The 12774-nt window shown below is 41.5% G+C and overlaps 1 protein-coding gene across 2 annotated transcripts in view; it reads right to left on the minus strand.

The window, feature by feature from the left end:
- Positions 1 to 12774, minus strand: part of CUL4A (cullin 4A) — a 69994-nt gene that overhangs the window by 27714 nt on the left and 29506 nt on the right. For both annotated transcript variants that reach the window (XR_012900369.2, XM_075918528.2), the window contains 4 exons: positions 12475 to 12564; positions 10964 to 11046; positions 7144 to 7211; positions 5057 to 5175 (listed from right to left, as the gene is read on the minus strand). Coding sequence is in view for 1 of the 2 variants with exons in the window: in XM_075918528.2 (XP_075774643.1) it covers positions 5057 to 5175; positions 7144 to 7211; positions 10964 to 11046; positions 12475 to 12564 (360 nt within the window). In the remaining variant the exon portion in view is untranslated. The remainder of the gene's footprint in view (positions 1 to 5056; positions 5176 to 7143; positions 7212 to 10963; positions 11047 to 12474; positions 12565 to 12774) is intronic.

Raw genomic sequence — 12774 nt, forward strand, 5'->3', positions numbered from 1 at the left:
ATGAGATGCATTGACATTTAAACACAAAACTAAAAAAAAAAAAAAAAAAAAAATCCAAACACACATTAATGGATTTCTAACAGCAGTGTTTAAGAGTTCACTTACATTTAAAACAAAAGTTACATATTTGACGTTGTTACACACACACACACACACACACACACACACACACACACACACACACACACACACACACACACACTTACAATTGAATACACAATTTATATTAAAAAATATGTGGGAAAGTGTAGAAAGAATGTTCAGTGTAATAAAAAACTGTGTGCAACTTCCAAGATTCTAATGTCAACAAGGGCTACAAATGTGGAGATACAGAGCCACCACTAGATGGGGAAAAGGGGGAGGAAGCTATTGACATGTGAAGACAAAATTTTTGCTTTATCAATTTTTAATCTTATCTTGTTTCTACCTGTACCCAGCTCTTCAATGGAATTACAGGCAGTCCCCGAGTTACGTGGATCCGACTTACGTTGGATCCCTACATACGAACGGGGCTTTTCTCGCCGCAGAGGACGGGGGCGGCGGGACCGCAGCGCTTCTCGGCGGTCCCGCTGCCCGCATCTCCCTGGTCTGCTGGGGGGGGGGGGGGAGGGGGGGAGTGGCAGCGCAGCTAGCTCTGCCTCGGGCTTCCTGTAGTTAGCCGCTGGTCAGTTTCAACAGTGGCTGAATCTGGATGCCAGTTCTGACTTACATACAAATTCAACTTAAGAACAAACCTACAGTCCCTATCTTGTACGTAACCCGGGGACTGCCTGTATAACACTGTTTGTTTGCTGAATCAGACAATTTACATAATAGTATTTGATTGAACTCCATGTAAGACAGTTTAAGAAAGTTAGCATCTTATATTTGTCACAAGTACAGTGACCAGATTTCCATAGTGAACAACTGGGACAACTGCACAGTGGCAGCAGGAAGGCAGTTTCATATTTTCCATTCATTACTATCTCAGCCACTGTAACAGCTGGCGGAAAAAAGACAGCTCAGACCTCCCTCTTAATATTTAAGTAGACATAGCAATAATTCATAGCTACGATCCTTGATACAGTGACTTGATCCTGCCAGAAGCCAACCCCTCATAGGGCATGTCTAAACTACGTTGTTATTGTTTTTCAAAAGAGGATATGCAAATTCCACGGGATTTGCATATCTTCTTCCAATCTCACTTTCAAAAGAGGATCTTTTGAAAATGAAAGTAGTCTGGATGCAGTTTTTTGGGGAAAAAACCCTTTTTTTGAAAAAACTCCATGTAAACCTCCTTTTTTTTTTTTTTTTTTTTTTAAAGAGTAGGTTTTTTTCGAAAAAGCATTTTCCCCCCCCAAAAACTGCGTCCAGACTACTTTCACTTTCGAAAGATCCTTTTTCGAAGTGAGATCGGCAGAAGATATGAAAATTCCCGTGGAATTTGCATATCCTTTCAAAAATTCTACATAGTTTAGGCATAGCTATAATGTCCACACACTCCATACCTCTATCTATCGGTAGGTATTCACATGGCACACATTACTATAGCAGCTGAACAATTTATAATCTTTAATGTGCTTATCCAGACAACACCCCAACTGGCGGAGAAATACCACTCCCATTTTATAGATAGGGACAAGAGGCTAAGCGACTTGCCCAAGATCAGAGAGAGAGAGTCTGTGGCAGAATAGGGATTTGGTCTCAGGTGCTTTAATTCACCCTGTACACTCTCTCACGGTATGTCTACACTACAGCGTTATTTCGAAACAGTTAATTCAAAATAAGTTATTTCAAAATAACGTGTCTAGACACAAAATGCATTTAGCGCATCCACACTAAGTGGATGCTGAATAGCATTTAAGGCCGGCCGGAACCAGGTCCGGCAGGGCATCAGGTCAGGAGTTACTGTGTGCGGCTGCTGCCTGAGGCCTGTGCTTAAAGGAACCCCCCGGACAGCAGATTCTCAGGTTTCTCTGCTTGCTTGCCTACCTCGATGAGGGACAGCAAAGCATTTTGTCTCTGTATGCTCTGGTTGCCCTCACTCGGGACACCACAGCACTCTGCAACATGGAGCCGGAGCTGCCCCTGGGCACTCGGGTGCTTCTCTTGGACATGTTGCTGTGAGCCTGGCTGCACTTTCTGCAGGCTGCCATCCAGGAGGTCCTTCGGGAGGCTGTCAGTGTCCAGGAGGCCCTGCGGGAGAGCTTCCACCCTGAACTTGCCTCCCTGGTCTGCCCCACTGGGGGCTTGTGCCTCATTCCTCCCTCACATCCTTCCACTTACCCCTCCCTAACCCCCCTTCCAACTAAAATACAGGCAGTCCCCGGGTTACGCAGAGCCGACTTACGTCGGATCCCTACTTACGAACGGGGCTTTTCTCGCCCCAGAGGACGCGGGAGGCGGGACCCCCAGACGCGCCACGGTCCCGCCACCTGGGTCCTCCATGGCTTTGCTCCGCATCTCCCTGGTCTGCTGGGAGGAGGGGGGGGGCCAGCAGACCAGGGAAATGCAGAGCAAAGCCGCAGAGGACCTGGGCGGCGGGACCGCGGCACGTCCGGGGGTCCCGCCGCCCGTGTCTCCCTGGTCTGCTGGGGGGGGGGGGGGCGCAGCTAGTGCGCCTTTCCCCCCCCCCGCAGACCAGGCTTTTCTCACAGACGACTGAGGTAGAGCAGCTGCAGCGCTGCCAGTTGGTCCCGCAGCGCCGCTCCTCAGCGCTACTGGACCAACCCGGCAGCACCCCAGCTACTCTGCCCCAGGCGTCCTGATTCAGCCGCTGCTGGTCAGTTTCAGCAGCGACTGAATCAGGACATCTGGGGCAGAGCAGCTGGGGTGCTGCCGGGTTGGTCCAGTAGCGCCGAAGAGCGGCGCTACTGGACCAACCCAGCAGCACCCCAGCTGCTCTGCCCCAGGCGTCCCCAAGTCAGCCGCTGCTGAAACTGATCAGCGGCTGATTCCAGGAAGCCCGAGGCAGAGTTGCTCTGCCCCGGGCTTCCTGTAGTCAGCCACTGGTCAGTTTCAGCAGCGGCTGAATCTGGATGCCAGTTCCGACTTATGTACAAATTCAACTTAAGAAGAAACCTACAGTCCCTATCTCGTACGTAACCCGGGGACTGCCTGTACACATATTTTCATGAACACAAACTCTCTTTATTTAACAAGACTGGGGGAAGGAGGAGGGAAACGAAACGCTGGTGAGACTGGGGAAAGGAGGCGGGAGGGGGAGAAGAGAGAGTGGGTGAGGGGAGGGGGAAACCTGGGAGGAGGGAGCTGGAAGGGGGAAGCAAGGGGAAGAAGGGTAGGGGAAGCTCAGGGTTGGGAGTCTCACCGGACCAACTTGATTTTAATGCAAACCTGCTCCTGGGTTCACATGTGGCCTTTGTTGGTCAGGCTGGCAGCTATCCTGCCATAGACGGCTGCATTCCTCCGTCTAGTGCGGAGATCATGGACGTTGGAGGCATCCCTCCCAAACCTGAATAAGGTCCATGATCTCCACCCTGGACCAGGAAGGTGCCCTCCTTCTCCGGGCCCTGGCAGGCTCCTGGGAGCTGGCAGACTGCTCCTGGGGAGCAGTGGAGGGCTGGCTGCCAGTGGTTTGCTGGCTCATGTTTTGGGGCCACTGGGTCAGGGACAGTGCCTGCTGGCTCTGGGTTGGCAGGCTTGGACCTGGCACAGACACTGTGGCCAGAGTCACCCTTCAAGGGCTCCAGGGAGGGGGGAGGGAGAGGAATGCTCTTAGTTGAGGCTGGAGTGGCCACCAGGGCATCCTGGGGAAGCTGGAGGCCCCCTCTTTCGGTATAAGTGTCTACACAGCACTTATTTCCAAATAGCTATTTCAAATTTGGCATTATTCCTCGTGGAATGAGGTTTACTAAATTCGAAATAAGCACTCCGCTATTTCAAATTTATTTTGAAATAGCCGTTTGGCTGTGTAGACACTAGGAAAGTTATTTCAAAATAACTTTGCTGTGTAGACATACCCTCAGAAACCCAGGACTCACCTTCTCTAAAACTGTCAAACCTTCCTCCCAGTAACCTGACCCCTCCCCCCATCTATTCACCTGCACCTCTGATCAGTTTCCTTGTGTGTTCTTGGTTTCTTGTACTCTACCTCAAAATATACACATTAATTAAAACTCAACCCCTCCCACCCCACCACTCTCTTTTGGTCTAGTCCTAACATCTGGGATATAATCAACTTTTCAGGGGCATCAGATCATCCTAGTCACATGGGATTTTCTCACTGTCTCAAATGTCCATCAGCCCCTCTCCTACCTTGGAGGCCATAATCGAGTGGTTAGCATTTGGGAAACCAAGTGCATAATGTTTCTAATGTGCCTTCCCTAATCCTACCTCACAATATAAGACATGTGATTCCAGGAGTTTCACTGCAACATTTTCTTATAATATAGTCAGCCCTAGCTTAAGGCTACAATTAAAAAGCATCTCCATGTGTGCTAGACTGCATGTTCTTCAGGATAAATACATGACTAGCACAATACCTAGTTGTACAATGAAGGTGAGGCCTCTAAGTTATGTTCATCTCATGTTCAACATAACTTAAAAAACTGTTTAGCCTGTTAATAACCCTTATAACAAGCAGCAGTTATAGCACAACAAATCTGCAACACTGATAGATGTATTGGTCAAGTTCTGATGTTCCAGTAGTTTCACAGCACTGTGATTAGAGTGTCTGGAGGAACAGAGAACTATTTATTTTGAACCAAACATAGCCAACTTTCCAGCCCAATGTTTTCTCAAATCATAAGTAGATCTATTTTTAAAATCCTGTTTGTATTTTTGTCCTTTTTGGGAAAAGAGTTCCCAAACATGATTTTTAAAATCAAAATGCGTATACACTGTCATTTCTAAACATGAGTTTTCAGAATATTGTTGAACAAAATGTGTGCATTAACAAACCAAATAAAAAATCCACGTTTCTGCTTAAAATATAATTTTCATGAACACAGTTGAGTGTTTTTTGCTTCTCATTACTTAATTTTTAGAAACCAAGCAGTCACTCCACTGTGCACAGCATATATACGTGGACAGTAAGATGCAATAATGTTTGAAATACCTTGATGTATTCACTCCAGTTTTGCAACAGGATCTGCTGCCCACCTTTTACCCGGCTGAATAGCTGGTATGTCTGGGTGAGATCTGATATTCTGTTTTCATCAAGCAGATTATCAAGTCCTAAAATAAAATTTTAATAATTTAATCTTATCTTTAACTGCAGGCATATCACTAAATTAAAGACAGAATAGAGGGTATGTGGGCTCTGTGATATAATCAATACAATTATAACATTACAGAAGATTTCTTTTGTAAAAAGGAGTTATGATCAGTACTGAAAAGTGTCTCTGGACTAGATCCAAAGGGATTTAGTCACCTAAATGCCACTTTAGGCAGTAAAGTCCAAAATGTAGATCCTCAGTGTAACATAATATTCCATAGGCTTTATGAAAATGTATCTGACTTAACAGATATGCTTAATGCAAAATGGTTCATGTCGGGTATCACAAAAAAGGTTTTGATCTAGTAAACATGATTATCCCATTCATATCCATGTATCATTTTGTAGATGAAGTTAGGAATACTGACTCCATTCCTTTGGTTTTGGCTCAATCCCACTGCTGATACTTCAGGGACTACAATGGAAAAGCCAGATAAAACTTGATGGCTCAACAGCTAGTACAATGGACTCTGAAAAGGCTTTGCCTTCCATAATGCTACTGACTCATGGCTGATGACAGAGTCAGGTGATTTGGTCACCTGAAACTAACCAATTCCTTCGTCTGATAAAATGTTCCACAGAAGTATTCAAACAAAGGTTTCCCACCTTATGGAAATTCTACTTAAGGCGGGAAAGGAAAACAACAATTGTCTTTAGCTTGCTTCAACTTTGCTTCCCCACCCCAAAAGATACTTGCAAACATCTGGGAACAAAAAGAACTGTAACTAAAAGGGTGGGGTAAAGTAAGTAAGAAAGTATTAATAGTAGCCATCTTCTTTAGTGAATCTACTTAGATTGCATGGTATGTATTATTTTCTTAGTAATCTGTTTTGTTCTGTTTGCTACCTCTCTGACCACTTGAAATACAGCTTTTCTTGCAACTGAAGTGCCTCATTATGGAGAAATCTCTCTTCCTGGCTTCTCAGCTCAAATCATGGACCCTCAGGACACTGGTATCTTATGGCAGCCTCTGACAAAGGTTCTCCTCCACTCTCACAGGCAAAAAAGTACTCCGCCAAGAAGGCAATAAAAAAAGCGGACTCCAAACTTAGAAGCTCATTTACCGACTCGGCAGACCCCCATCACTACCAACCATGCCAAGACATTGCAGGTCCCAGATAGATACTACAGGAGCACAAGACCCTAAGCTGACTAGCTCAGACAAAGACAGCAAAGGGAAATCAATAGTGTCAGAGCCGATAAGGCAGGAGTATATAAAATACAGTCTGCAGGCTGGATCCGTCCCACCAAACATTCAAATCTGGCTCACCACAATATTCTGGGCCACCATTGTCCTGAGGCACAGCGGGACCCTCGGACAGATTTCCCACCTGCTGTGCCCCCAGATGCTGCTCCAAGTGGCCAGCTGCTCAAGCCAGCATGGGTGTGTCTGCGCAGAGTATGCACATCGGAAGAAGGCCTGCACGTGCTGCCTCTGCCCCCAGCACAATCCAGAGGCCCTCTTCTCCCCAAAGGGTGTGCCATACAAAGATGCACACAGTGGACCCAGCAGCTGGCCATTTTGCGTGGCATGTGGCGGTACAGCAGGTGGTGAGCCTGCCTGAGTGTTCCACTAGACTACTGGCTGAGAACCGACCTACACTAAGCATCTCCTGGACAGAGCCTGCAGTTGTCACCCCCTCCTGCCCTGGTCACAACCTCCTTTCTGTCCCTCAAACTCCTGGCCCAGGTCACAACCCAAACCCTCTGCACTCCCTCCTGCATTGCTGCCCAGGTCACAACACCCTCCTACCCCTGGTCGCAACCCAAACTTTCTGCACCCCTCCTACACTGCTTCCCCAGGTCAAAATACTCTGTTCCCAAACCCCCTTCCATACCCTGGACCCCAATCCTGTGTTCCTGGTCATAACTGTAGAGTATGAGAATCTGTCCTTCAGTGTAGATTACAAGAGTTAAGAAAGATATACCTTTTTGCAAAATAGCTGTTAAGTGTTCTCCTAGTAATTGCTTCTCCACACAAGCAATTAGTAGTTTCCTATATAAGGCAATAAAGAGCAAGTAAGAAATACTGCACAGTTTAAGGAGATTACTCTCTTATCAGGATACCTATGTGAATAACTCCCATCATTAAATGACAAAACATCAAAAAATTACAGTTTATTTTAATTTTGCAGTCTGTATTTTACATAAACAAAACATTCTTATAGATAAACTCAACATAAAATGCTGCAAAAATATATGCATTTAAGAAATGATAGTTTTATTTATATTAATTTAAAAAGTAAAAGCTCTTACTATTATTCATAACACTTAATCTTTAAAACTGTTCTAATTTTTAATATTTCTTATCTTTTTTCTATAAAAAGAAAAAGTAAATGGTTCTAAGCTAGAACCTCAAAACCCAACAACCCACATTAGCATGGTTCAAAATTGAAACTCAAATTCTGAACTAAGATTTCGTAGTTAAAGCAGCATACTTATGAGCTGAACGGAAATCCAGTATCAGACCACCAAATTCTGGAGGAAGATATTAAACTTGGTTCTGAATTTTGCAATGTAGGCTCATCTCTACTTTCCACCCATAATGCAGATTACTTACTTGCTGCATTTGACGGAGACTGGTCGGTTTCCTTTTCTGGGTTTTATGTATTACTGAAGTGGTGCAATATTTAGGTTGCAAATACTGCTGAACATTGTCAGCAATTTTTCAACGTACCATAAAGCAAACCAACCAAACAAAAATGCTAGCTTTATTCTAATATATTGCAAGCTCATAAATCACAGAATAATTGTATTGGTCTTAAGATTTATAAAACCTAATTTAATAGTTTAAATTGACCTGACATTTATTCCTGATATACAGTGTCATACTCATGTTGGTCCCAGAAGGTGCATCTACACAGCACCTTTACCTTAAAATAAGCTAAGCAATTTGCGCTATGCAAATTGCATAGTTTATTTCGATCTTATTTTGAAATAGCTTATTTCAAAATCTGATGCTGTCTACACAGCGCCAAATTTCAAAATAAAGTACTATTCTGAAATGTCCCTTATCCTTTGTGCAATGAGGCTTACAGGGATGTCGGAATAGCGAGACTATTATATTTCAATATAACGAGCTTACTCTTAAGGCATGGAATAGCTATTTCGGGATACGAGAGGTATCCCCAAAGTGAAAGAGTGTATTCCTGATAGAGTGTACTCTATCAGTACTTTACCCAATGTGTCCTCCATTATTTCTGATGTTATTTTTGTCCCTGAAAGATCATATCTATCCCAAGTAGAAATCTAATTAGGGCTGCCAAATAATCACTGTTAACTCAAACGATTAATTCAAAATTGTGATTTAAAAAACAGATTAAGTGCAGTTTTAATAACTTTATATTATTTATTTGCACTGTAAAATGATGAAAAATAGTATTTTTCAATCCTCCTTATACAAGTACTGTACTGCCATCTCTTTATCACTGAAGTGCAACTTACAAATATAGATTTTTGTTACATAATTGCCATCCAGGCTTTTTTATTGTTTTTTTGGTAACAAAACTGGGGCATTTGTCCCACTTGCTATTGCCAATTGGTCACCAGCTGGCAAGAGTGAACTGAACAAATGCACAGTTTTTGGTACAAAACTAGGATGTGACCCCTAGTAGTGCATGGAGCAATGTTCGGGGGGGGGGGGGGAGGAGACGGGAGGAGTAGCAATGCTAGCCCTGTGCGAGGAAGGTTCAGGACAGTGACTAGGGCAAAGCCAGTCCCATGCAAGCAGACAGCAGAAGGTCTCGTGCAGCCTCACAAGCAAGGAGTAGAGGTGGGCCTTGGACTGGCCCTACATGGGTGGGCTGCATGGAGGGCTTGGGCCAGTTCTACCCACAGGGACCATCCTTGTGCAGTGTCTCATTTACCTTTGAGAAAATATGGTCACTGTAGATGACCCAGGACATGTTCGATTTCAGAAAATTTTCTCTGCAAATTTGATAAAACACAAAGGAAGTACCAATGTGAGATTTCTAAAGATAGCTACTGCACTCAGTATAAGGTTTAAGAATCTGAAGAGGCTTCCAAAATCTGAGAGGGATGAGGTATAGAGTAAGTTTTCAAAAGTCTTAAGAGAGCAACATTGGCGTGGAAATTAGAGAAATTGAGCTCCCAAGTGGAATCTGACTCAGATGATGAAATGTCTGCACTGCTTTGGATTGTTATTGAGCAGAATCCATCATCAGCATGAACGTATGTCCTCTGGAATGGCAGGTGACGCATGAAAGAACAAATAAATCTTTACAACAGCTAACATGTAAGTATCTTATGATGCCAGCTAAAACAGTGCCATGCGAACGCCTGATGTTTTCACTTTCAGGTGATATTGTGAACATGAAGCAGGCAACATTATCACCTATAAATGTAAACAAACTTGTTTTGAGTGACTGAACAAGAAGTAGAACTGAGAGGACTTGTAGGTTCTAAAGTTTTACATTGTTTTATTTTTGAGTGTAGTTTTCTTTGTTCATAATTCTACATTTTTCAGTTCAACTTTCATAATAAAGAGATGTACTACGCTACTTGTTTTAGATAAATTAAAATATTTCTTTTTTACAGTGCAAGTATTTGTAATAAAAATAAATATAAAGTGAGCACTATTCAATCAATCCATGTTCTGTGTTGCAATTGAAATCACTAAACTTGAAAGTGTGGACAACATCCAAAAATATTTATATAAATAGTATTTTATTATTAACAGCATGATTAATCATGATATGTTAAATTGTGTGATTAATTTTTTTAATTGCTTGACAGCCCTGAATCAAATACATATCATTTTTTTACTTTCTTTAATGTTCTAAAAGGATGGGAAACACCTGAGGCATGAGGATCACTAAAGGAGACAAACTTCACCTACTGTAAATACAACTTCTTAAATGGATCAAAGGAAAACAATGATGATTTATGCCAGGCTCTCTCATTTTTTCACAGAAGACTCTGGCCCTCAGTAGGTCCAGAATTTTGGTTTCATTAGTGTTCGAGTCTACTCTTTTTAAATTGTACTTTAAAGCCATGATTCTGCAAATATTTATGCATGTTTTTAAATTCATTCTTGAGAGTAGTCTCATGAAAATCATTAGAACTAACTGTGAAATAAAATCAATCTGGAAGTAAGAATTTGCAAGATTAGGGCCCAAGTTAGAATTTTATAATATATAGAAGTTGTTTAAAAAATATTAGTGTGCATAATACAAATATTACAGTATAGCTCATGATAGATGATTTTAAGTAATAAGAATCAACAGATAATATTTAAATAAAATTCACCATTATAACACATGATCAAATAGCCGAGTCAGATAGCCTAGAACAGGTAATAAAAGTGGATTGATATTTTCAATAGTGCTCAAGAGTGATAATACACAACAGTTTCACTGAGCAACAAGCACCTTCCCTGAGGCAATCTGGGCTAAATGTCCTTATCAGTGCATGAATGGTTAACCCTACTACTATTTTAATTGTCCAAATGATGTATTATGTAATAACAATTCAAAGATCTCAAAAACTTCAACTCATGTTGCTAGATCTTTCCAGATGTTTTCTCTCCAACTTTTTTCTTTTTCCTGTTGTATTTTAATCAAAATATGTAGCCGTCATAAAACAAAGTTTTTATAGTTAACTCAACATTACCCTTATATGTACAATTGAATAATCCTGTCCTCTTTCAAACAATGGATAATCACATTGCTTTATGAATGGATAACAAAGTTTGGCCTATTCTGAAAATGGAAGAAAAGTTGTACTCACTGTGTGCTGTGGTCTAAATATGTTATTACTCGGTCTCCTTCTTCTTCTAAACGTTTGTTTACATGGTGAAGATATTCTGGGACCTAACAAAAGAAAAGTATATAACATGTATAACCTTTTTATCATTACAATTATGTTACCTATATATTAGCAAAGTACAGATTAAACTTCTCTAGTGCAGCACTCTCAGGACCTGACCAGTGCCGAACCCAGAGAATTTGCCAAACACAGAAGGTCAATATTGTCTTGCAGCATTACCAACACTTCCACTGCTTATTGGACTCTTAGAAGACATTAAGAGTACGTCTAGACTACAAGCCTCTTTCAAAAAAGAGCATCTAGACTACAAGCAGATTTGCTTTTTCGAAAGCGAGTCTAGATGCTCTTTCAAAAAAAGGGGTTATTCCTCGTAAAATGAGGTTTACCATGATCGAAAAAACTGCCGCATTCTTTCAATTTACTTTCAAAAGAACGCGGCTGCAGTCTAGGCACAGGTGAAGTTTTTACGAAAAAAGGCTACTTTTTTAAAAAAAGTCCTGTAGTCTAAACATACCCTAAGGTTTAAATCAGAGCTAAATAACAGCACAGAACACTGAAAACCAGGACTGGTGGCTGTAAACAAACTTTATGGGACTGCCAGAAACTTGGCCACATCTATATGATAAGTGGACATCTGGCTAACTAAAATCACACCCGACTATGGATGTTGCTAGATCAGAGAGTGCTGGACTAGAGAGATTCAATCTGTACTGACAAGAGACCAATAGAGAAGAAATTAAGGATGGACTAATCCTAAGAAACATGGTTGTGACATGGTAATTTATATCAATCACATACACTTTTTGCAGAATATTTGTGTAGAGTCAGTTAAATTTCACAACCCTCATTTGGGAGAGCCATACATTTATATTAACAAAGGGACATTTGTTTGTTGGACATTTTGGGAAATATCTAAATTTCTGGCCTATCAACAGGACAGTATCACTTTAACCCAAGAAAATACAAAACTGTCTTGGTCTATTGAATAAACAAGACTTTTTTTAAAAAACTGCTTAGTTAGATATTAATCTAAGAAAGACAGAAATGATGTTGATGATACTTTCATAGCTCTTATTATTGTGCTCTCCAGCAGCATGATTTTGATTAAATTTCACTGGGTTCTCTCTCATTTCTAGTCATATAGTTAAAGCAGTGGTTTTTCAATCATTTTAAATTTGTAGACCCCTACAAAATTTCAAACGAGGTGTGGACCCTTTTGGAAATCTTAGACATTCACAGACTATTCAAAACCACAGACTTAAAGAAAATTCAACATTGTGGATTCAAATTCTCCCTCTCAGTTACACCAATGCAGCTCACACTGAAGTTCATGGAGCAGTACATGTGCAACTAAATGCAGATCTAGGATCCCATGGTCTTTTCTTTAATTTTAATATAGATTTGGACTTCTTACAGATTATAACATTTGCACTATACAAAATTCCTAGTGCTCACTAACACTGTTTATTTACCTCTCTTTCTTGCATTAGCCTTTGGCCCTCTGCTGCATATAAACAATTTGTCTCTTCCAAAAACTTCTGTTCAAATGATTCCTTGTAAACCTAGCAAAAAATTAAATTATTAGTTACTTATTAACATCATGCTTACAGCTGGCTTTATTTCTTGTAGTTGGCAAGACGAAAGAAAATACACAACACAACACAAATTGTTTGTCCACAAGAAAAGTGCCAGGTTAACAATACTGGATAATAAAGTTCTTAGTTTATTCACATAACAGGTACTGAATGAGCAACTGCAATGGGAGCTTTCCC

Source organism: Pelodiscus sinensis, chromosome 1, assembly GCF_052426305.1.
Source record: "Pelodiscus sinensis isolate ZL-2025 chromosome 1, ASM5242630v1, whole genome shotgun sequence".
Classification (NCBI taxonomy): Eukaryota; Metazoa; Chordata; order Testudines; family Trionychidae; genus Pelodiscus; species Pelodiscus sinensis.